We start from the raw sequence: 24,968 nt of genomic DNA on the forward strand, positions 1-24,968 counted from the left end.
GACATGCAAAACGAATGATATTCAACAATTGTAAAGAATAAAGAATTATATAAAAATAACGTTAGATGTTAAAGTATGGATTTAGACTAAAATGTGCATATACACAAATATCAACATCTACTTACATTGTAAACAGCATTATAAATAGTGTCTTAAACTATTTACAGTGCAGAGCAGTGGCTGAGGTAACAGATAGAGGTCGGCATATGACGTAAGACAAAGGAGCAGAATTAGGCCACTCGCCCATTGAGCCTGAACCACCATTCCATCATGGCTGATTTATTATCCCCCTCAACCCTATTCTCCTGCCTTCTTCCTGTAACGTTTGATGCCATGACTAATTAAGAACTTGCCCAAACTCCGCTCTTGGCCTCCACAGCCATCCATGGCAACGAATTCCACAAATTCACCACACTCTGGCTGAAGACATTTCTCCTTGTCTCTGTTCTAAATGGATGCCCCTCTATTACGAAGGTGTGTCCTGTAATCCTAAAGTCACCTTCTGTAGCAAGCATCTTCTCCACATCCACGCTATGTAGGCCGTTCAATATTTGGTATGTTTAAATGAGATCCACCCTCTTCTTCCAAACTCTACTGTGTACAGGCCCAGAGCCATCAAGCACTCCTCATATGTTAACCCTTTCATTCCTGGAACATCTCCTTCTCCAATGCCAGCAAATCTTTTCTTAGATAAGGGGCCCAAAACTGCTCATTATACTCCAAGTGCAGTCTGATCAATGCCTTATAAATCTTCAGCATCACATCCTTGCTCTTATAGTCTAGTCCTCTTGAAATGAACGCTAACATTGCATTTGCCTTCCTTACCACCAACTCAACCTGAAAGATAACCTTTATGAAATCCTGCAAAGGGCTCCAAATCCACCTCTGATTTTTGAATTTTTTTGCCAATTTAGAAAATGTCTATGTCTTTATTTCTTCTACCAAAGTGCATGACCATATACTTCCTACACTATACTCCATTCGCCAATTCTTTGTCCATTCTCCCAATCTGTCTAAGTCTATCGCAAGCATCACACTTTCTTAACATTACCTGCCCTTCAACCTATCATGGTATCATCTGCAAACTTGGACATAAAGCCATCAATTTCATCATCCAAATTGTTGACATATAATGTGAAAAGAGCCAATCCCAATACCAACCCCTGCAGAACACCACTAGTCAACGGCAACCAGTCAGAACAGGCCCCATTTATTCCCATTCCTTGCCTCCTGCCACTCAGCCAGTCTTCTATTCATGCTATTATCTTTCCTGTAATACCATGGGCTCTTATCTTTTTAGCTAGTCTCATGTGCATCACCTTGATAAAGGCCTTCTAAAAATCTAAGTAAACGGCATCCATTGACTTTCTTTTGTCTATCCTGCTTGTTATTTCCTCAAAGAATTCCAACAAGTTTGTCAGACAAGATTTCCCCTTAAGGAAACCATTCTGACTTTGGCCTATTTTATCACGCCCCTCCAAGTAACCTGAAAACTCTCCCTTAATAATGGACTCCAACATCTTGGGCAGTCTAGGACAAGTGTGCATAGCCTCAGGATAGAGGGGCGCCCTTTCGAAACAGAGATGTGGAGAAATTTCTTTAGCGAAAGGGTGGTGAATTTGTTGCCACATGCAGCTGTGGAGGCCAGGTCGTTAGGTGTATTTAAGGCAAAGATTGATAGGTTCTTGGTTGGACATGGGCATCAAAGGTTATGGGGAGAAGGCCGGGAACTGGGGTTGAGGAGGAGATAGAAAAAAGGATCAGCCATTATCGAATGGTGGAGCAGACTTGATGGGCCAGATGGCCTAATTCTGCTCCTATGTCTTATGGTCTTATAGTCTTATCTTCTTAACCACCGAAATCAGGCTTCCTGCCTCCCTCCTTTCTTGGAATGACATTCACAACTTTCCATTTCTCCGGAACCATTCCAGACTCTAGTGGCCCTTGAAAGATCATTACTAATGCCTCCATAATCTCTTCAGCTACCTCTTTCAGAAGTCTGGCGTGTGGTCCATGTAGTCCAGATGTCTTATCAACCATCTGACCTCCTTCAGGCACCTTCCCCTTAATAATAACAACTACACTAACTTCTGACAATGAACACTTCTGAATTTCTAGCATTCAGCTAGTGTCTTCCATAGTGAAGACTGATGTAAAATACTTATTAAGTTTTTATTTATTTGTTCCCCCATTCCAGCGTCGTTTTCCAGCGGTCCTAATATACATTCTCGCCTTTCTTTTTGTCTTTATACAGTATATCTGAACAAAACTTTTGGTATCCTCTTTTATTTTATTGCTAGCTTACCTTCAGATTTAATCTTTTCTCTTTTGGTGTTTTTTTAGTTGTTTTCTCTTGGTTTTTAAAATTTTCCCAATCCTCTAACTTCCCACTAGTATTTGCTATATCATTTTTGCCCTCACTGTTCCTCTTATGCTGTCTTTGACTCCTCTTGTCAAACATGGTGGCCTCACCCACCCTTTAGAATACTTAATCATCTTTGGGATGTATCTATCCCGCACCTTCCAAAAGCCTCTAGAAACTCCTGTCATTGCCGTTCTACCACATCCTTGATAGTGTCCCTTTCCAATTCACTTTGGCCAGCTCTTCTCACATACCTCTGTAGTTTCCTTTACTCCACTTCAGTACTGATATAGCAGACTGTATCTTCTCCTTCTGAACTGCAGGGTGAATTCTATTATATTATGATCACTTCCTCCTAAGGGTTCCTTTACCTTAAACATAATCAAAACTGGTTCATTATACAACACCCAGCCCAGAATTGCCTTTTCCCGTAGTGGGATCAACCATAAGCTGCTCTAGAAAGCCATGTCATAGGCATTCTACAAATTCCCTCTCTGGGGATCCAACACCAACCTGATTTTCCTAATCTACCTGCATATCGATATCCCCCATGACTAATGTAACATTGCCTTGTATGGGCTGTACAAATCTGAAACCAGTAACTTCTGAAGGACACTAGTGGAACAGGAGTTCCTGAAAATCCAGGATCTTTAGAACTTGTGATTACTGAGTCCTTCACAATAAGTGCCAAAGCTTTCCTTCCACTCCCACTGTCAATGGAAAACTATGATAATTGGCAATCTTCCAGCTACCAGTGACAAGAGAGTCTTTTGAACATTAATGATATTTCGTTCCATTTGTCATTGTTGTTTCATGCCATGAAACGTAATAAAATATTTTTCTTATTAATTAATTCAAATTAGAACAATCTCAAGTTTGTTGTTTCACCCTAATTAGGTTCATTAAATATTTCTAAATTGAGTTCTGTGAATAGAATCTTAGTGGCTAGTGTCTGAATTTTGAATGCCTTCACTTATATCCTGGTAGACAAACAGTTATCTTTTTGTTTGTTTCGTTCGAAGCAAGTGGTAGAATTGACTTTGAGGTGTAATCGTCACCATGCTTCAATTGATATAATGCGAAGGAACATAGTCAACTGGAAACATAATGCCTTCATCTCTAAATTTTGGTCTCTCCATTTGAATCAAGTATTAAATAGCTTAGAATATCAGAAAATTGGTGCTGAGATGCTGATTTTTGCAAGAGAATTTAATCTTATTCAAGAGTTTATCACAAGCAAAAATTGCCAGCTGAAAACAAAAAATTGTATATGTTGCTTAGATTGTTGCATTTAAAAAGCTCAACAGCTGATTCATAAAATATATTTTAATTACGTATTTAGGAGTTGCATCCAAATACCTAACTAAGAGTTTAGTTATCTATTGGGTGTCTTGAATGTATTAAGGGAATTATACTAATTCAGAATTTCACTGGTTTGAAGAATCCATTAAATTATAATCACTTTACTGTTTCTTACTAATAAAACTAAATTTCTTCTTACAGCTCAAATTTAAGCATGTAAATGATATAGTACATGATACATCATATAATTTTATATCAATTTTGCTGCTGAAATTCCTCAGTAATTGTTAAGATAAATCACACAGAAATATAACACTTTTTCAATTAGCCAGTGCAGCAAAAACATTGCATGCAGGATACTTGACATTAGCATTCGTGTTAGCTGTGGACAGTTGCACTTTATTTCACCAATGTGTTTGTGTTGCAAGTAGTTTTCCTTACACGTGCAGTTTATATTATGATTCTGCAATTTTCCTTAAAAGTTTTTAATTTTAATCTTATTAATCAAAATTAGTTACTCCATTGAAATGTGCCAGCATCGAGAGTTTTCATTTTCTTCGCTTATCTATATGCAGTTTCAGATCAGCATTATTTTAAATGCATTAAAAATAACAGTTGGATATTAATGTCATGGCTTGCACTGCACTTTCAATAATAATGAAATATTCGGGTCAATTTTCTTTCATGGCTAATTGAAAAGCAGATTGATTCTCTTTTAAATAAATACTGTTGCAATAATGTTTAAACACTCCCTATGTCTCCATGGAGAGGTAAAGAGATATTCTCTGCTTTTTTAAAATTTATAGAACATCCCATTTAAGAAAAGGGTTTGATGGCTTTGCAGCAACGAGTGAACAGAGGCCACCTCCCCCCTGATAGGTATTGGTTCAGGTTAAATGTATACACAGTAAATGAAATGGGAGCAGAGCAGACATCCAGAACAAAGGGTCATGTGCTGAAGTCGGAATTAAGTTTGTGTTATGTAGTAGCTATAAATGGCTGTGTTCATACTTGTGTGTTAAAGATTTATAGTTTTCTTCTAAATTAGGGGTTCCCAACCTTTTTTATGCCATGGACCAATACTATTAAGCAAGGGGTCCATGGAGCCCAGGTTGGGAACCCCTTTTCTAAATGACCTTCATGTGTTTATACTCATTTTTACTTCATCTTGTTAACTTAACTGTTATTTTCCTAAATCTCCTCCTCTATTTGTCTTCAGAGCTGTTTAACTTTTTTGAGCTACATAGATTATGTATTCCAAAAAATAGATAAATACAAACACAAAGCTACATCACCATTGTAATTAGCAGCCCTGGGTGCGTAGAAGTGGTTATTCAGTTGTGAATGAATGCAAGCGCTAAGCACTGGGGTTAGCTATGATGAATGAAGTTTGCCACTGCAAAGCTGTTTCACATCAGACCTGTCTCTTCTTTCAGGCTGGAAATTAAATCCAGTCGTCGGAGCTGTCTACGGCCCAGAGTTTTATGCAGGTAAATAATTTTACAAGTCAGAAAATAAGTGAAAGCAATAAAGAAACTTGCAGGAAAGCAGTATGAAAAGAAGAAACAGAATGATTGAAATGAAAGCAGGTGACAAAAAGAGCTCATTTTTCATTTTTATTTCCTTTTCCTGATTCTGTACCAAATCATCTTTAATGGATGCCGCCTTCGCTTCAAAGCAAGGCAGTCTGTCGAGCTCACTTGATTAATTTACCACAAATCTTTGCTCTTCCCTAACCGTACTGCTGCAGTTTGCCAAGTCTAAACGCTGGCATATGTTCAGCCTTCCCTGGAGAGGCAGTAAATAGCCGTCTTTGCCTGGCCACATTCTTTGGATATATTCACAAATAATTATAGAAGGATTTAATATACTTTCAAAAGAAATAAACTGGATAGACAGTAATTAATCACTGTTTATCAGCAGGCTCTCTATCCTGGAATTCAGTGCTATCAGTTACAGTAAATCCAAAGGCAATGACAAGTAAGTCTCCCTTCATTCATCCCCAGGCTTAGTTTTATTATAGACAAATCTGCCTCAGCACAATGACAAATGGACCAGTAACCTGTTTAAACGGACTATATCCCTTTTCTTCTGCCCCGCATAGTCCAATTTTCCGCCGAATATTTTACATAAATATCTCCTTGTTTTGCTTACTGAAGCCTTCTCACAGTTAGAAATTGATTTAAAAACTCCTGAGTATAGCTTTTAAACCTGCTGTAACCAGCATCCAATGATCTGCTTGTCGACTTTCAGATAGTTCCATGAATTCAAAATGAAGCACCGACCGATCCTTGCATGCAGGAGGTACTTTGAAAGTCGGGTTATTTGAAAACAGATCACCGCAACGATGTTCAAATATTATTGAATTCTTACCCAGCTTACAAAATGTATGATCTACTTGGTGGGCAATATAGGATAAAGAATAAAATCATCTCTATTTTAATTACATCTTTTTTAAGAATTTCTTGTAAAAATCATGTTAAAATTGAATAAAATATCAACAGAGAACATTTCTTTTCTGAAGATCTTGGTGCAGTGGGTAAAGTCCATTTAAAGCCATTTCTCCAGACACATTTATTCTTTTTATTTATTTGTTCAGGCAAAATTGGTGGTTGCTGGCAAGGTCATTTATTGACCTTTACTAGTTCCCGAATGAATTCAGTAGTTAACCATTTAGGTGTGTTTGGAGTCATATATAATCCAGAACAGATGAGATTTTATTACATTCGGATAATTTCATTGTAACCTGTCTACTTTTTAATTATATAATTATTTAATTATTAGAAATTATATCTCCAGTTGCTATGGTGGGGTTCAATTTATATCTTCAGTGCCATTATCTAGCTGTTTAAGACTTGACCACTGTTGCCTGTATAAAATCTCAAGGAGAACAAATCTGCCTGTCAAAACCTGTCATTGAAAATCTTGGGAGCTCATCTCTAGTAAGGAATTATTCGGTGGAAATGTCAAATTAATTTATATATAATTTACATCCCCTTGTTGCTAACTCCACTTTCATAGTTCCCTAATGTTAACTAATGTACATTAATTAAGCAACTTCATAATTCTAATCCTTGGATTTGTTTTCAATTCTCCCCATAGCTTCATCCTTCATTATATCTCTCCAACATCCTTCAGTCCTTCATCTCTCCAAGGTATCTCCAGTTCCCCCCGTTTTGCCCTCTTCATTGCTGTTAATCAGTCCACTGCTGGTGACAGCACATTCTGTAGCCTCAGAGCTGAATTTAGAATTCATTTCCAAACCTTTTTTTACTTCTCTGTCCTCCTTAAAGATGATGATTCAATACTGTTTGCCTTTTTGTGCGTGAGTAGTTTTCTGTCCTAGTACTCCTTGTAGCTTGGAGCAGATTTTGTTTTGATAAAGCTTCAGTAATGTTTCTTAGGCAGTTTTCCCATGTTTAATAGGCTATATAAATATGCTTTTATTGTTTGCAGTTAGCCATAAATGGGCTTCCACTTTTGGGTCTCCAGTTTTATGAGTTAGTTTGTGTATCACTTTAAGACATTTTGAAGGGATGTAGATAACTACAGAAGTATCAGGGATCCTCTCTAAAGATACATTGAGTGGTTACATTGGAAGAAGTTCTTGTACTTAAATTAACTAGACCAATGCACCTTTAAGGGGTAAGATATTCTGCAGTTGCTGAATTTGCAGCAACTTTGGAGATGCATTCCTAAAATGTTCTGCTTGTCAATATCTCTTAGAAAATCCTTTTGATCACACTTACTGTGTTGCTAGAATTATCTACCTGAGGGAACTTTAACTGGTTACTCTACCTCTGATTACTTGCTGAGGTTTGTTTCCAGAGGTGCTTTCGGCAACCTCAGACTAACTTTCACTCAATACTAAACGTTGACTAACCCTAACTTAAGGGGATGTTGCTGCATTTTGATGCTTCCAACAGAGTCAGAAGTGGGGACCTTGGTCAAATACCCCTTTCTTTCATTCTTCTTTTGCCAATATTTCTGCTTGTCTGCTGTCCATCAGGCATTGATTCCTTGTTGGATAACGAAGCATGCAATTTGTCTTCCACTACCTTGTCCAATTACTTTGAGAGTCTTGACAGTACGTGACACTGGGCTACTTATCTACTCACTCATAACGATCTAGCCCAATGACAGTATGTACAAATGGTTGTACAGTACAGTGAAGGTGAGGGCTTTCCCCTCCATGACTCAGGGTTGCTGAGTTCAACCTCTAATGCCACTCCCCCTCCCCAGATCTGATCAATCTGTTCTCATTACTATTGCCTAGCTTCTTCTGACATTTAATGGCCGTTCGCAGTCCAACTTAAATTGCATTACCACCACCAAATGGACTAGAGTGTGGTGCAGAGAATTGGGAATACAACCCTTACTACTTCTTTTACAAATGAAAGCTAAATGACCCCAAAAAGCCCCGCAGATTGTAAGTAGTGAAAGGCAATACTGTGACTTAAATTAAAGTCACTCCCATAACTTAATATTTAAGTTTTTAAATGAAAACGATCAGCTCCCAAAGATGGTATTGAAGCCTGCATTTGATTTATTTCAACCTTATGTGCTTCACACTCTAATAGTATGTGTCCAACTGTTTCATAATGATGACAGAACCTACACAACCCAGAATGATGTTTCCCAACAAGATATAAGGAATGATTAAGCATAGTATGCCCAATTCTTTCTTTTTTACCCCTTTCTCACATAAACCTAACAGTTTTATGTATTCTGTAATGGTGTCTCCCTTTATGCCCATTATCCCACATGAGCCCATTATTGTCCAGCTGTGTACTGGTTCATCTGTAATAGTGGAAGATTAACTAAACATTTGGACCAATAATTATTGTGCAGTATGTTATCAATTAGTCAATTAACCCAATGCTGAAAGTACATTGGAAAGGTTGCTCTTTATTTCTGTTACACTAATGTCAGCCATCTTCCATAGAACAATATCAGATCAAATGTGTGACTGATTCAAAGAGAAGATGATTAATCCACTGTTTAATCTTCTGTTGATTAGCATTTTAATTGAATAATCAGCACAGCTGTAATAGCTCATTCATTTATTATTGGTTGCAATGAGGTAATTATGATTGAGTGTGTTCCCGTCCAAACAATTCTACCCTGAAAACAGATAAAAACAAAATTGAGAATGAGAATGTCTGGAACAATAAGTGCCCAACAATAGGACAGAGTGTAAGGTTGAAATATACCTCCTGTGCAATACTGAGATAAATGGGATTGATCAGCATCAATCCGGTGATTTCAGCTACACTGACTCACATTACCTTAATTGCACAATACACATTAACTGCAAGCATTAGTTTCTCCATATGTTGCAGACACATACAGAATGCACCATAAGCTGAATACTTCCATGCAGAATCAGTGGTGCTCAAAGTGTTATTGGAGGCCAGAACACCCAACACATGTACAGTCGTTAGTACCCTGGTCAGTACATGTTTCTGCTAATGCATGAACTTATCAGTTCAGTGCCAGAGGGAAATATAAGCAGTGCTTGATGTGAAAGATGCGATAGTCCATCATCAAAATGTGTGTTGGATCCCAAGCTGTTAACTCCTCACGTTAGGCTACACCGAAACAGCATCCTGCCATCTCCAGATACAGGGGCCAAGGCGGTTAGGATCGCTTTGATTTTGGCCCAATTATATTACCATGATTAGGACAGGTGCACTAGTTTAATGAGGATTTTAAACATTGTTAGAGAAATTGAAGGGTGATGGGTTAGTGTAATACATAGGTACCATTTTTGTTGCTTTTACATCTCCAGAGATGGTCAAATCACTGAGGCCTGATTCCATAGTGATTCTTTTTGTTCCTAAAGAAAATCTGTGGTGCTCAATTTCAGACTTTATGTGCCAAATTTCTGGTCTTTCTACGCTGCCTATAAAAGATTGAACTTACCACCATTAACCAGCAAGCTACAGCAAAGAATAAGGAATTCCTAACCAGACGTGTTTCTTTCACACTTACCCTTCAGCAGATGCCAGGATAGAGTGCTTCCTCAACATACTGATGGAAAAGAGGCACGCCAGCGTCCATGCGGTCATATGATACATGGGGCCTTCTTCCAGGGAGGGAAAAGAAAAGAATATTTCCAAGTTAGAATTTGAAATCCAAGGAGCCTGAGGGGTTTGAGGCACTCTAAGGCAAAGTTCTGCTGTGCTGAGGCAAACGGGTTCCAGCAATTTATCCGCAATGGTGATTGAACCGTATGCTAAGATGTGCCCTTGCCCTGGGCTCCAAACTCTGGAGGTCACAATCAGGTGTGTCCTGAGTAGGTCGGGTTGATAGGTCAAAGACTTTGAAGCCACTCACTAGTAATAGTGATCTCAGCAACAAAATCATGAGGTCAATACCAAGAGCCTTACTCCAGTCCAGGGCAAAGGCAGACAAAACTGAATTGACAATCCACGGCATTTTTGAAGAGTCCCATCTTTTAAATGGCGTTAAACAGATGTATCACCTTCCTTGTCAAGTAGAAATATAAAGGTTGCAAAGCACTATTTCAATGGGAGATTTCCAGCTATCAAATCTCAAAAGTACAGAAAAAGCATATTATTTGGTCCTTGCTTTTTGCTGCATCTTGCTGTTTCAAAATTTGCTGCTGCATTACTCTTCATTATGACATCAATTATACTTAAAAATTGTGGATCATTGACTAAAAAGGACATAGGAATATTGTAAGCTTATGAAATGCATTTTAATCATGAGTCCTTTATTTGACATTGGGGATGACATACACGTATTTGAAAAGCATCTGCAAGCAAACTTTGCCATGAAGAGACAAGGCAGAGGCAAAGAAGCATGAAGCCAAGATAGCTGGGGAAACCCAGGACCATTTCTTAGAGTAGGCACTCTAAACGAATCTCCTTGTAGAAAGAATTTGGAATGGAAATTCAAAAAAGAGAGTTAAAAATTTAAAGCACTCATCTTATCGGCTGACTTAAGGAGTTATGCAAATTCTGGGAAAGCTGAAACGAAGTTCTGCCTGTACAAATGTGCTAGTGCCCGCAAGATGCGTGTATGGAACTCTTCATGTGTGAAATGTTTCGCTCTTTGTTTAAATTGCTTTTAATCTGTGTGATTGACTCACAGAAATAGTTTTGACTGTTGTAGCTGTTTCAAGGTTGCCAGAAACAGAGGCATTAAAATGAATTTAAGGATTGGATCAGTTGGTCCAGCTGATGTGAGCTGAACTCAATGTGACACATTCAGTGTAAAATCTACTGCCACACAGAACGAAATCCACATCAAGATTACTCAAAATAGTAGCTTTCAACAATTTCAGAATATAATGATCTAATCCTTTAAAGTGGTCACAATATATATATTCAATGTGCAACCTTAGGTTCTCTATTTCTCATGATGTGCACCTGATTAAAAGTAACCATTCAATATTTGCATAGGATAAACAGTTTTGCGGAATGGTCAGTGCCAAATGGTCTCCTATAGCCATCTTCACAAGGTCATACTCTGAAAATTAGAGTTAGCAGATATCAGAAGAATAAAATAAAAACATTTAATTCAGAAATTAACTACCTTAAATTGTTTTACGTTTAAGGTGGTTAATTTCTGAAATAAATCTTTTCAAGTGACTGATTGATTCTGAAGGGATGTCATTGACTTGAAATATTAGCTCCATTTTTCTCTCTCCATGGCTGCTGCCTGATCTGCTATAAGTTTCTGATTTTTTACATCATCCATAATACCTCATATTTACATAAACCCTTAAACATGGGAAGACATTCTTCTAAAACCACAAAACTAACATGCATTAAGGGCCGTCCCTGAGTAATGAACAGATTCTATTTTGACAGAACTACTTTAGTCAATTTTGTCCTTGTCAGAAAATACTCAAAAAGACATTTGATATAATAACCAGACTTCTACGGTATTGTAATGAATGGCATCAAAAGTGCTGATAAGAAAAAATAGTTACTAAAAGTAGAGAGTGAGATGAAACGAGTTCTGTCATTTGTAGGAATGAACATATGTATTAAAGATCATACCTTGGAATTTAATAATATTTTGGGAGCTTGTTCATTTGTAATGGATGTCCAAAAGTCCGGTATTCATTACCCAGCGATGGCCAGCTTTGTAAAGATTGAGAAGGGAAGTATCGGTCAACATATACAAATCATTTGAATACTGGGATAACAGACGTGCCACAACTTGTTCTTAGTTGTGTAAAGAATGTGGGAGTCACAGGGAAAGAAAGGTTGAGATATCTGTGGGCAGCAGGCTGCGATAAATCAAGAGAGCTAGGAGAAGTGAGGGAACACTCCAATCTTCCTGGCTGTACAGAAAGTTGAAAAGAAGTTCCCTTTTTCATGATGGCTACAGGTTAGGTTGCAGTACTTCCTCCAAAACCCAGGATATTGAATTTTGCTTAAACAAGCACTAGGCCATTTATCAGTGCACGCAAACTGCTGCCTTCCTCTTAATGGTGACTTCCTTCAAGTTATCCCAGGCTCAAGGGAAAACTGATCATATTTCTTCCATTTTCTGTAGTGATGTTTACTGCACAGTGAATGCTCCATTTAGGAAAGCTATTAAGGTGAAGGATAACAGCACCAAATGATTTTAATATGACACCAAGAATCAGTTAACTCAGTTTTCTCGGCTGGAAAGCTGAAGTTTATTTTTATTTATTCTTCATTAAACATTTGCATTTCTCAATTATCAAAGAAGTTATTCCCCTCAGAAGCAGGTCTTTCAGCCCACCAAGTCCATGTTGAGAATCAACTACTTGTCTGTTCTAATCTGTATCTACATCTACATCTGACTATCACACTGAACAGCACTTAGTCCATAGCTTTCTACATCTTGCTGCCAGAAGTACTCATTGAGATATTTGTTTGAGTGCCAGCCTCCACCACATGTATGGTAGAGAAGACTTTTCCTTCAGATCCCCTCTGAACCTCCTACCACTTACCCTAAATCTATGTTTTAGATTGAAAGTTCAGAAAGTTCAAGGTGCATTTATTATCAAAGTATGCATACTTTGTACAACCTTAAGATTCGTCTCCTAACAGGCAGTCACAAAACAAAGAAACCCAAAAGAACCCATTAAAAACAAAAGAAGATTGTCAAACACACAGTGTGCAGAGAGAGAGATAAAAAAGCAAATTGTGCAAAAATAAAGCAAAGGAATAGCATTCAGAATTGAAGTTCACAATGCCAGGCATCACTGCAACCCATCTAGATGTTCACAAGTTGCAGGCCATACCCTCAGTCCCACACAGATTCGAGCAGACCCATGGAGCAGCAAGCTGAACCAGCCCATCTCTCACCTCTGACTCCGACACCCCGACCATTTCAATCTAGCCCAGCATTTAAATCATCCAAACCTTGGGTCTCTCCTCGCCTTGCCTCGGCCACCAAAGCTAGGGCACCAGCTGCCCCATCCATGCCCCTCACAATTTTGTGTACTCCTTCTCGTCTTCAGTTATTAATACCGAAGAAACTGTGTCCACTAACATATCACATTGCTGGCCCCCTAATAAACCCTCTGTGTGCATGACTGGCAATGGTGGCTGCGGCCAAACGTTTGTCTGACCTAGATGCTGTCTTCACTAGCTCTATGAACTGGTTGCCAGACAAGTCAGAGAACTGGGCACCACTTTGGTTGCTTCCTGTTTTGGTGCTTAACTTTCACACCTTCCTCCCTTATTAGGACACTGCCTCCAACCATGGCTGGAGAAGCCAAAGCTGTAAAATTTCACCTCAATTATCCTTCTATGTCTATTCCAGTAGTTCCTTGATAGGCCGCCCGGTTGCTGGCTCACAAATCAAGTCATTTATGCCTTTGCATCTACTGCAACCACTTTATGACTTCTCTTCACCCTCATCTGGTCTATCTGGGACAGTACCTAGTACAGACATATTTCAGAATTGGAAAAGGATATGGCTTGGAGAGGAACTGCAAGTGATAACATTCTTATATACCTGCTGTCCCGTTACTGCACAACTGCCATCCATACTACTTCACACCCTACAGGCCCCTGACACGCACTGATGGTTCAGCACCCCTCCACTCTTCTGTAAACATTTGTAAATTTCATGAAGCATCAGGTAAACCATTTTCCAGTGGACCTCACATGGGAAAGGACTTGGGAGAAGCTCTCATAGAGCTATTTTCCCCCAAAAAAATCTCACTAGACTCGAGAACTTTATTAAAATTAGGTCTAAATTCTGAATTTCTACTTTTGCTTCATTTTCAAAGCACACTGATAATATCTCCCACATGCCTTCTTCATTACCTTGTTCTTCTTGCTGCCACTTTCAAGGACTTGTATCCCAGAATCCCTTTGTTTATCAACACCATTTGGGGCCCTACTATTTACTGTTTGCCTTGCAGAAAGTTTGTTCCCTTGCAAACATTACTAGTTTCATCTTGCCTGCATTAGAGATAGCTAGAATCAGCTAGTGCCTTTGGACTGATCCATAATCAGCAAGCAGAATAAAAGCTTAATTCTGAAGTTACCTTCACTCCAAGAAGGAGAAAGACATCCATGCCACTGATAAATGCCCTTTGCACCTGGTTTTGCACTGGTGTGACCCTTCCTACCCCTTCCTAACCCAGACTAACTGGTAGATTATTCCACAGATACTGTTGCACTTGAACCTGTTTATTCCTCATATCTTCACACAATTAACCTACAATTTCTTCAAGTGATGTTAGGTGAAGGGAGGACAGAATTTTACCATTAACTAGTTTGTAAATCTGAGGAATTAAGAAAAAAATATATATATATTTAAATTTGCTTTAGGGACAAGAGCAGCATTATTGTGCTAAAGTTAGTACAAACCAGCTTTACACTACTGCCAGGCACACTAGATCTATCCTAACCTTGGGTGCTGCTAGTGCACTTTGTATATTGGGAGAGAAATTAAGGGACAGAATTTATCTTCACTTGGAATGACAGGAATGGATTAGCATGGCTTTGTTTATGATAAATACAATCTTACAAACATGATTGACTCTTTTGAGAACATAACTAAGAGTTTTGATGAGGAGATTGCAGTAAATGTTGTCTGCATGAACTTTACTAATGCCTTTGAAAAGGTCCTACTTGGTGGACTAGATCAAGAGATTGGAGCCCATGGGATGACTTGGCATGCGGACAAGTTGAATCTAAAATTGGTTTCTAATAGGTGGCATCAAGTGGTGGTGGGGACTTACTTCTCTGATTGGAAGACTGTCACCAGTTGTGTGACACAAGGATTGGTGCTGGGATCCTTTATGTTTGTGATGTTTATTAAAATCTTGGATGTGAATATGCAAATTATAATAAGAAGATCTGCAGATAACACAAAAATTGCCAATGTTGCAGATAGTGAGGAAGGTTGTTTAGGTCTACAGCGTGATAGAGATCAGCCGGAAATTTGGACAGAACAATAGCAAATGGAATTTAATGCTGACATCAAAAGGCCTGTTCATCACCAGAGCAAAGGAAAGAGTTGGAAATATTACTGCTGACTTAACCCACCCTGGTAGTCACCTGTTTACCAAATTGCCATCAGGGAGATGCTACAAGTTCATCACCACCAGGACCACATGTCATCTCCAAAGCTTCTTTCCCGTAGCAATGCAGATTCTCAACAAAACTCAGTCAGGTGCAATACCCTAGCTGCCCCTACACAACATCCATTGAATGGTCTTTCCTGCTTTCTTTCTTCTGATTAGAATTACTTAGTCTGTTTATAAGTTCACATTTACTTATTGATTATTGGCATTTATGCTAATTGTTGATTACTCATGTCTGTTTGCACTGTTGCATTGTAAATTGATGTTTGTTATTTTGTTGTCGGCTATGATATCTTCCTGTGTTTTACTCTTGGTACTGAATCACAATCAAGTCCGGTATGTTTCACATACTGGCAATAAAGTGATTCTGATCCTGATCTGCGTGGTGATGTATTTTGGGACGGCAAACAGTAAATGATAGGACACCAGGGAGTGTTGATGAACGGAGGGATCTTGGGCTACAAGTTCCTGAAAGCGGCAGTGTAGGAGATGGTGAAGAAGGTATTTGGTATGGTCCAAGACACCATATAATGTCATCAATATGCTTTTACTAAGGTCCTAGCGTTTAGTGTGTTGGCGCGTGGCCAAGTGGTTAAGGCATCGGTCTAGTGATCTGAAGGTCGCTAGTTCGAGCCCCAGCCAAGGGAACGTGTTGTGTCCTTGAGCAAGGCACTTAATCACACATTGCTCTGCGACGACACCGGTGCCAAGCTGTATCGGCCCTAATGCCCTTCCCTTGGACAACATCATGGCGTGCAGAGGGGAGACTTGCAGCATGGGCAACTGTCGGTCTTCCATACAACCTTGCTCAACCTGGAAACCTTCCAAGGCACAAATCCATGGTCTCACGAGACTAACGGATGCCTATATAAATATTTAGTGAGATTCTGGCGAGAAAAACTATGTGGGAGCTCCCTCCCAAGACCTTTCTCATGTGAGATCCATTGGGAAATATGGGATTTCATTTCCATAATGGTGGACTTTCAAAGATATTTGGCCTACAGTTTCATAAAATTAAAAAATAATAAATAATATCTGCTACCAGAGGAACACTCAATGGATTCCTTTCAATGAGAATGGCTATTGATCTAATAGCAATGCCGCTGTTTCTCCAGAGGATTCATTCTCTGTTGATAATGCTATCAAATTTGGATTTTCAAATCTTGCCAGTGCCCTCTACAAGAAACTGCCTTGCACTAGTGGTACCCGTTACTCCAGTGTTTTTGATTTTTAAAGCTAATGATTCCAGTAACATAGCAGCATATTCGAATGCAGCGTCCCTTCTAGGGTGTTTCTTTTACATGTCTTTTTTACGACTGCAAAATAATGCTGGACATTAAGAACTTTAAGTACTGCAGGTCTAGTCCATCGGCGAGTTGCTCGTAGGCAGAGGAGCTGGACTCACTGCTGACCATGTTACTGCCTGCTACAGGAAGGCACCAGAAGCATCAGAGTTGCTGCACAAAGGCGTCATGTACTGTAACAATGAGTGCTTGCCTTGGACATTTCTCTTGCAATAAGAAGACCCTGTTGGACAGCAATCACGTAAAATGCTGCAAATCTGTTTCCCTTGTTTATTGATGAGACAGACGGCAGGACAGCTGTGTGGCCTTGGTTGAAGTGTGGATTAGGCCTCAAGCCGTGAGCTTGCCTGTTGCTACAGTTTAGGAGAAGAGATGCCAGAGGCAGTGTTGCATGGTGTCCATGCTCAGTTCTGGGTTGGCCCCTCCCATCAGTGCTACCCTCGAGTGTTCAGTCAGTGAAATGATGAGCTAAATTGCATGTGTGCAGGCCTACATTTATTGGCAGACTGCCTAGAACTACATTTTCTTGCCAATGGCACCGCAGCACCATCAATTTATAAAACATATCACTCAGGGACTTAGGCTATATTTATTTTTGTGTAAGTGTATGTTTACTTGCTATCTTATATATGCTATATGTGCCTAGTGCTGTGTTGTGCTGTGTATGATTTGCACATTGGCCCCAGATGAATAATGTTTCATTCGGCTATATTTCATGTATGGATGAATGATAAGTAAAGTTGAACTTGAACTTAGTTCATTCTCACTAGAATGGACAATAATTTTGTCCAGCCACTATTTCATTCAAAATTGTAATATGTTTTAAAAGTCTATGACATTTCTAGAAATAATAATTAGTAGAGTTCACACAACTATGATTGCGAACTAATTTTCTCTTCAAGGTCAGTGTTCGGAATGGCCTACATAAGGCATTTTAAGACGTGTAAGGATTCTGTCTTAATGAGATCAATACAGACAGACAGAAAGGTCTGCCTGGACATAATGGGCAGAAGGGCCTCTATCTGTGCTATATGACTATGATTCTATTATAGTAGTGAAGGAAAATATTGATACAAATAGATTTTAAATAGATTTTGCAACAAGGTTTCACATCAGTGCCATTGCCATTAGGTCAATAGCCACTCTCATTGTAAGGAATCCATTGAGTGTTCTTAAGCACAGAAGAAACAAGATCACTGCTGGAGCATTAACCCAACATCATATGTCCAGAAGCCATCAACAGAAATTAGATGATTTTCCTCTCAATATCATTTCTCACTCCAGAAGTATCTTTTAAATGAGCTCAGCTGCAAGTGTCTATGGAAAACACTTCTAGGTCAAAAGCAACATGGTTAGGTACAGAATAAAGCTCTTCGGTACAGTCATTTCCCCCAGCCTCCCTGCAGCCAAACTCTGATCTCTGAGTGAGATTATCAAATAGTACCCTTTCTCCTTAACCAGTAAGGGTTGGATTCAGGCCATTAAACTGATGCCACTTAGGACAGTGACAGGCAAAAAATACAGCAATTTTTTTGTGATAAATTCTGGGCTGAATTTGAAAGAGTGAGAATACATTGCACCATCCAAGTTTATCTATTATTCATCTTCCAATTTTTACTTATATTGAAATACAATAATGAACTATCGGGCAGCAAAAGTGACTGCAATAACTGTGGAACAAGTTCTATTTTAAATGACAGAACAAGCAGCAGGATGTTGTATTGGTGACCTCCAGTGTGCTGAGGTCTAATACATATCAAAAAATATTTCAGTCTCATCTTCTATTCATTAATCACTACTGAGTTCAGAATTATTAAATGTGTTTGAGAATGCAGTTCACGCCATAGAACAATTTGTATTTTATTCCTTGAGTGAATTATAACTTGCCAATAACAGTAGCCCATTCCTGTCAGTTGTCTGCTACTTATGCTCTGGTCTGTAAGGGTGAACAAGTTTACTCTCAGACACTGGCGCTGAGTTGAATGCTTCATTAGGCAGTGTGCAGTGTTGCTTTCTTCAATATCTTTGTCAATTATCATTGGTTTTCATTGCTAGTTGTATCTGCGATATATATCCAACACTAGGTCCTTCCCTTCATGACCAACAATATAGCCCTTAAGATCCTGGCACCAGTTCTACGTAAGTTTATTACTACATGTTTCATACTGATTAGTTCTTTTTAATATTATAGGCCAGAAGGTTTGCAAAGGGCTCCATTTAACATTGCTCATTAATGTCTGTAATTATTCAATTTGGTTTCCGGCTCAGACTGTTATACTATTACTTGAGACTTATCCAAGTTTCACATTCATGTAAATTATTTCCCTTAACCTTAAAACCATTCAAAGGGGATTCAATCACATCCCTAGGAACTGTTCTCCCACGTTCTTTGAATGGTGTTAAGTGCCCCGCTTGCCCACAATATCCAATAGTGGGGAAGGTCAATGTTGAAGGTGCTAGTAAATCAGGAGATAAGCAAAAACTCTTCCTTGTTCTTCCACTGTTACTTCTTGCCTTCTGCATAAAACAGAGCAAAATTGTTTTATTTTGTTACCTGTTCTGTTACCTGTTCAGGGTCTTCCTGATGAGATTTCACTGGACAGTAGATGGGTTCTGCATCTGGATTCAACACTGGAGTGGACTATTCTGTAGTGGTGTGGTATTAATCAAGTGTTTATTGGTAGTTATTATATGAATGGGTTGAGTGTGGTTGGAGGTGGTAGAAAGAGTCAGCTTCGAAAGACTAATTGCATTTTCCATCATTTGAGTCTTTGCAGGGATATTTCAGATAGCTTCACGGCTTATATTCTGAGCAAGAGAGATTTGAATCACTTTCCTTTTTATCATACAGTTTTATCTGATGTACAAAGTTTTTACAATTGTAGCTACAAAATCACCACCGCTAACTCTTTGGACTTCCGATCTGCCACTTTGTGCTGAGGTGTGTGGAGTGGAGGTCATTCCCATCATTCCATGTGTTACTGCAGATCTTTCTTCCACTTCCCCAACAAGCTCATTAACCCTATTGTTCCCAAAATTCTGATTTCTGCCTTTATTATTTCAAGATAAAATTTTTCAATGAAACCTCGCTTGCCACTAGATAGATATCTTGGGCAACGAAAGCATCTCACACTGTTGAGACCAAGGTTTCTGTCAGCCATGCCCTGGTCAGTACATTTATTTCCTTGTATCAAAGAATTGTACAGCAGGAAAACAGCTCTTGGACTTGCTGTTCATGCCATCTATCAAGGATGGATTTCAACTAATATTACACAAATTCTGTTTTGTTCCCCCCATATTATAGAAGATTAATAGGAGAAATCTCATCCTTACCTCAATCACCGTAGCAGTCTTCTCCGCTTTGCACCATGTTAGGCACCAGCTTACCCCAGCCTTCCACCATTATTAGTTGTTCTCTAAGCCAGCAGGCTCCTCTTTAACCCCTCACCTGTTTCCCCAAACCAGCAAGAACTTCACTTCACCCACTCTTCATAGCCTGCACCTTCCACACCCCAGAACCCTGCCCTCTCATTATACAGTACCCCTCGTCCCTGCGCTACTCACTCCTTGTAAGATTATACATACAAATATTGGAATTGGGGGCAGGATGAAGCCATCAGCATGATGCTGTTACAGCTTGGCACATTCCAGAATTTGCACATTCAATTCAGGTGCCGTTGTGTAAGGCATCTTTGTACGTCCTCCCCATGGAATGGGTGGGTTTCCTCTGGGGGCTCCAGTTTCCCCCCACATCCCAGAAACGTACTGGGTCGGTTACTTGGTCATTGTAAGTTGTCCCGTGATTAGGTTAGGGTTAATCACGTTAGTCTGGGGGTTGCTGGGGCAGCGTGGCTGAAAGTACTGGAAGGGTCTACTCTGCACGACATCGCTAAATAAATAAAAAAATTAAAGTTTAGACCTTTGAACTTGCTCCACAAATTTATTGATTATTGCTATTCATCTATCCCAGTGCCATTTTCATACAATATCCCCATATCCTTTGATTCCCATCACCCTCAGAGACCTGCTGATCATTTTTTGAATGAACACAATATCCAAGCCTCTAATACCCCACTGGGTACAGAATTCCAAAGCTTCTTCATGCTCTGAGTGAAGAAATGTCTCCTCATCACATTCCCAGATGGCCCACCCCTTATTCTAAATCTGAGACACCTGTTCCTAGACTCCTTGACCGTGGAAACATCCTCCCTGAATCCAGCCTGTCAAACCATTGAAGAATTTTGTCAGCTTCAATCTCCCCTTGTTCTTCTAAACTCTAGAGAATACAGTCCCAGTTACAATCACAATGCAGCAAAGTTGCCATTGAACCAAGTGAATCTTTGCTGCATTCCTTCCATGACATGTCATCCTTTCCGCAGTAAGGAGACTAGAGTCCTCCAGGTGTCCCTGCATAACTACTGACCACTTCTATTATAATCGTTCTACTCGTTTCAATACTCTGTGCAATGATTAGATCTGGATGAGCAGTATGCAATACAAGCTATTCACTGTATTTTGGTACATTCAAAGATTGAAAGATTCATTACGTTCATTATCAAAATATGTATGTGGCATACAACCCCGAGATTCGTTAATCCCCTTAGCCTTCTCCTCTACCAAAAATCCCCTCAACCTTCATCCCCCACAAAATTCCCTTACCTTCCTCCTCACCAACAATCCCCCTATCTTCCCCTCCACCAACAATCCCCTCATCCTTCACCTCCCCCAACAATCCACTCAACCTTCACTTCCCCCAAAAATCTCCTCATCCTTCACCTCCCACAAAAATCCCCCTACCTTCCCCTCCACCAACAATTTCCTCATCCTTCACCTCCCCAATATTCCCCTCATCCCTCACCTCCTCCAACAATCTCCTCATCCTTCCCCTCCACCAACAATGCCCCTACCTTCCCCTCCACCAACAATTTCCTCATCCTTCACCTCCTCAATATTCCCCTCATCCTTCACCTCCTCCAACAATCTCCTCATCCTTCCCCTCCACCAACAATGCCCCTACCTTCCCCTCCACCAACAATTTCCTCATCCTTCACCTCCTCAATATTCCCCTCATCCTTCACCTCCCCCAACAATCCACTCAACCTTCACTTCCCCCAAAAATCTCCTCATCCTTCACCTCCCACAAAAATCCCCCCACCTTCCCCTCCACCAAAAATCTCCCTACCATCCCCTCCACAAACAATCCCCTGATCCTTCACCTCCCCATATCTCACAGCCTCTGCACCTATTCACCTTATCCCTACACAATCTGGAATGCTCCTGTACAATAACTAACTCTTTTTGAATCCACTTAAAATTCTTTCCCTTCAGTTGTACTTTCAATCCTCCCTCCACCTCCCCCCTTTTGCCTTTCCCTTTCCTGGATGTTCTCCGTTACTTTACTCTAAAGCCTTTTGATCAGTGGTTCCCATCTTGGGATTCACGGACCCCTCCATTAATGGTAGGGGTCCATGGTATAAAAAAGGTTGGCAACGCATGCTTTAGAGGTTTCTCTATACATGAGTAGTGCTAGAAAGGTGTAAGTATGAAGAATGATTTTGTTTGGGATATTTTTCTTTGTCTGCAATATGCTACATAATGGGCTCAATCAAACAAGTACTTTCATGAAGCTGTTAATCAATTTAGCTTCTAATTGAGCTGTAATGAATGTATGGCCCACTGGTAAACCTGATTTTCCTCTTTGTCTCTAGTGACTGGTTTTCCGTACCCAGCAGCTGGAGCAGCTGTAGCTTACAGAGGAGCTCATTTACGGGGGCGAGGTCGTGCTGTTTACAACACCTTCCGCGCTGCACCCCCACCTCCACCTATCCCCACATATGGAGCGTAAGTATCAATACAGAGTCATTCTGCGCTTATTAAAGCTTTGGTATTTTATTGTCCTTTGTCAGCAGTCCAAAGCAAAATATATTCTGGGAATTTTAATTCTTTAACATTTTATGAAATAATAGATTTGCAAAGTGTTATGAGGCTGTTCCAAGCAAGCTGCAACTGATCCAGTATAAAATGCCATTTGCATTTGCTTTGTGTGCCATTAGTGTAATGGTAAGACATGCTGTGGATCTGTGTGTGTGTGTTTTGATATGTGGATGGTGTTATGCTCTAGCACCAAGTATAATTGACAGGAATTACAAGCAAATTCTATAAGTAGTCTGTACATGATTCTGCAGAAAGACATTCCCTTTTGCATTGTTCTGTTCTTATTAATGTGAACTGTTTGACTTTGAAACTGTAAAACATAATGAAAATTCTGGCACGTTGGGGAAAGGTTTTCACAAAATGGTAATTGTAGTGAAATTGTTTACAAGGAACAGACTTAAAGATTGCCCCTCCACTCCAATCATTAACCCAGGGTATGGCTCAGAAGTTGAAATCCTCATAAAGTGAAGGCTATAATAGTTCACTTTTGTATTTCTGTGCCCTTTCAGAGATGGACAACCTTTAGAAATGATTCTTCCTAATTTAAAGAAAAGCATAATCAACACATATTGCTGCCAATAAAGAAATAGCTGCTGAGAAAATAATGCAAATGGTTCAGTAACAAGGTGGAAGTGAGCTGTTATAAGCTAGTTAATATGAAACAGAGGACAAATTTGCTTTTGAAAGATTGTTTGTTTTACACAGCAGAGATGGATAATTGGATAGCATTTTAATTAAAGTTTTAATAGGAAAATTATTTGTCCTCAATTTATGTTTGAAGTTCTTATTTTTCTCTATAAATGTGCTTAATTAATTGTCCAGATCTTGCTGGCTAATGCCAGTGGTTCTGAGCATTTAGCTAGTTAAGTGACAGTGAGTCCAGGATTTTCTCGCATGTGCAGTCACACACGGAAGTTACAGGCTTATTGACAGATATTGACAGATATCTTTGTGAGGTTGGTTCTGAGAGTTCACTTCAGCACTAAACTCCTCTGGACTGTGTATATCCAAGTACTGGAGCCCAGTTTTGCTGAGTTTCCCATCCTGCAGGTACATCGCCACATCTGTGAGTCACATCTCACGCAGGATCCAAAGCTCATTGATTTTAATCGTGATGAAGTTGTAGGTTTTCATAAGTAAAATGGCAGAGGTGAGGTGTTTGATGTTTAAGGGAAACTTTATTGTCTTCCAAACACAGAACATAAGGTGTGATAAAAAAAACTTCATGTAATTGCATCATCACGTCAGACCAGCCTCTTAAAGTGAACCCCAAGTCAATGTTGGTGGTTGTAATTAAGCACGTTTCCACCCATTCAATTACTGTACAAGGTGACCCAAAAATCAAGAGGTCAAGAGAAAGTATAATTTCTCTTTAGTTTAATGGTTGTCATTATTTGAGTATTTTAGAGGCAATGTTCCCTCTAATTTGTAATGACCAGTGTGCGCGAAAATCTTTGTGCTGTGCAGTTTTTTTGCCCAGTGATGACAACATATGTACACTGAATAATTTCTTCAATAAAAACAGTATAAATAAGTCAGTTCTAAATTCTGCAGACAATTCATCACAAACTCCACGTTGTCAACACCGTCTGCATTAGAAACTGAAAGAGGAAACGTGATTGTGTACAATCATGAAATATACTTAACGTGCCAACGAGGTAGAGGGAGACAACCTTGTGTGCGCAGTTTAATTTCATTTGTGCGTGAGTGACAAAAGATGTGTGCATGTGCACATCTTAGAGGGAACATTGTTTAGAGGTGTTTAAAATTAATTTGCATATTATTTAAAGTAGTTATTTTTATTTTTAAAAATACTTAAATTTTAATGGTTTCTAAATCTTACTGAATACCAGTGAAATCTGAAACATTGAAACAAATATTTGTCGCTTTTCCAAAGGGCTGTACTGGGGAGCAGGGCTTAGCAGGCTGCTAAAACAGCAGGAATTCATTGCATTGGCTGGAATACCGGATGTGAAGGGCCAGCAAGGTTGGCCCTCTGCTTCCAGACCAGGGAAGTACATATGTGGCATTTTTAGATGAGGCAGATTAATGGTTTGGCATGAACTAGATGGGCGAAAGGGCCATTTTCTGTGTTGTAGTGTTCCATGACTATGACAATAGTATCTAAGGGGGTCTAGATGCTGTTGTACACTGTGTGTAATTAGAGAGGCCTGACAGATTGAACAGAATATTGTATAAATGCAAAGCAAAATGAAGTCCAACAGACTGGTAATGTGGGGGTGTGGAGGGCAGAATTAAAACCAATGAAAAGGTGCAAAACAAATAACGTGGGGTGTGAAAAAGAAGAATGTGTAAAGCTAACAACAAATTATTTTAAATATCTATTGAGAGATGCAGAGTAGGTCAGGCGAAAAGTAAATATGACAACTACAACAGGAGTTAAGAATATAATGAACAATAGAGAACTATCAAACAAGTACTGTGGATCAACAAACATCTGCTGGAGTCAAGCAGCACCTGTGGGGAGAAGGGAATTGTTGACGCTTGGTTT

At 39.4% G+C, this 24,968-nt stretch overlaps 1 protein-coding gene across 3 annotated transcripts in view; it reads left to right on the forward strand.

Annotated features, from left to right (window-relative positions):
• Positions 1-24,968, forward strand: part of rbfox3a (RNA binding fox-1 homolog 3a) — a 477,512-nt gene that overhangs the window by 412,715 nt on the left and 39,829 nt on the right. For all 3 annotated transcript variants that reach the window (XM_072242701.1, XM_072242699.1, XM_072242700.1), the window contains 2 exons: positions 5,101-5,154; positions 22,231-22,363. In XM_072242701.1, coding sequence (XP_072098802.1) covers positions 5,101-5,154; positions 22,231-22,363 — 187 coding nt within the window. The remainder of the gene's footprint in view (positions 1-5,100; positions 5,155-22,230; positions 22,364-24,968) is intronic.

Source organism: Mobula birostris, chromosome 24 (genome assembly GCF_030028105.1).
Source record: "Mobula birostris isolate sMobBir1 chromosome 24, sMobBir1.hap1, whole genome shotgun sequence".
In the NCBI taxonomy this organism is placed as follows: Eukaryota; Metazoa; Chordata; class Chondrichthyes; order Myliobatiformes; family Myliobatidae; genus Mobula; species Mobula birostris.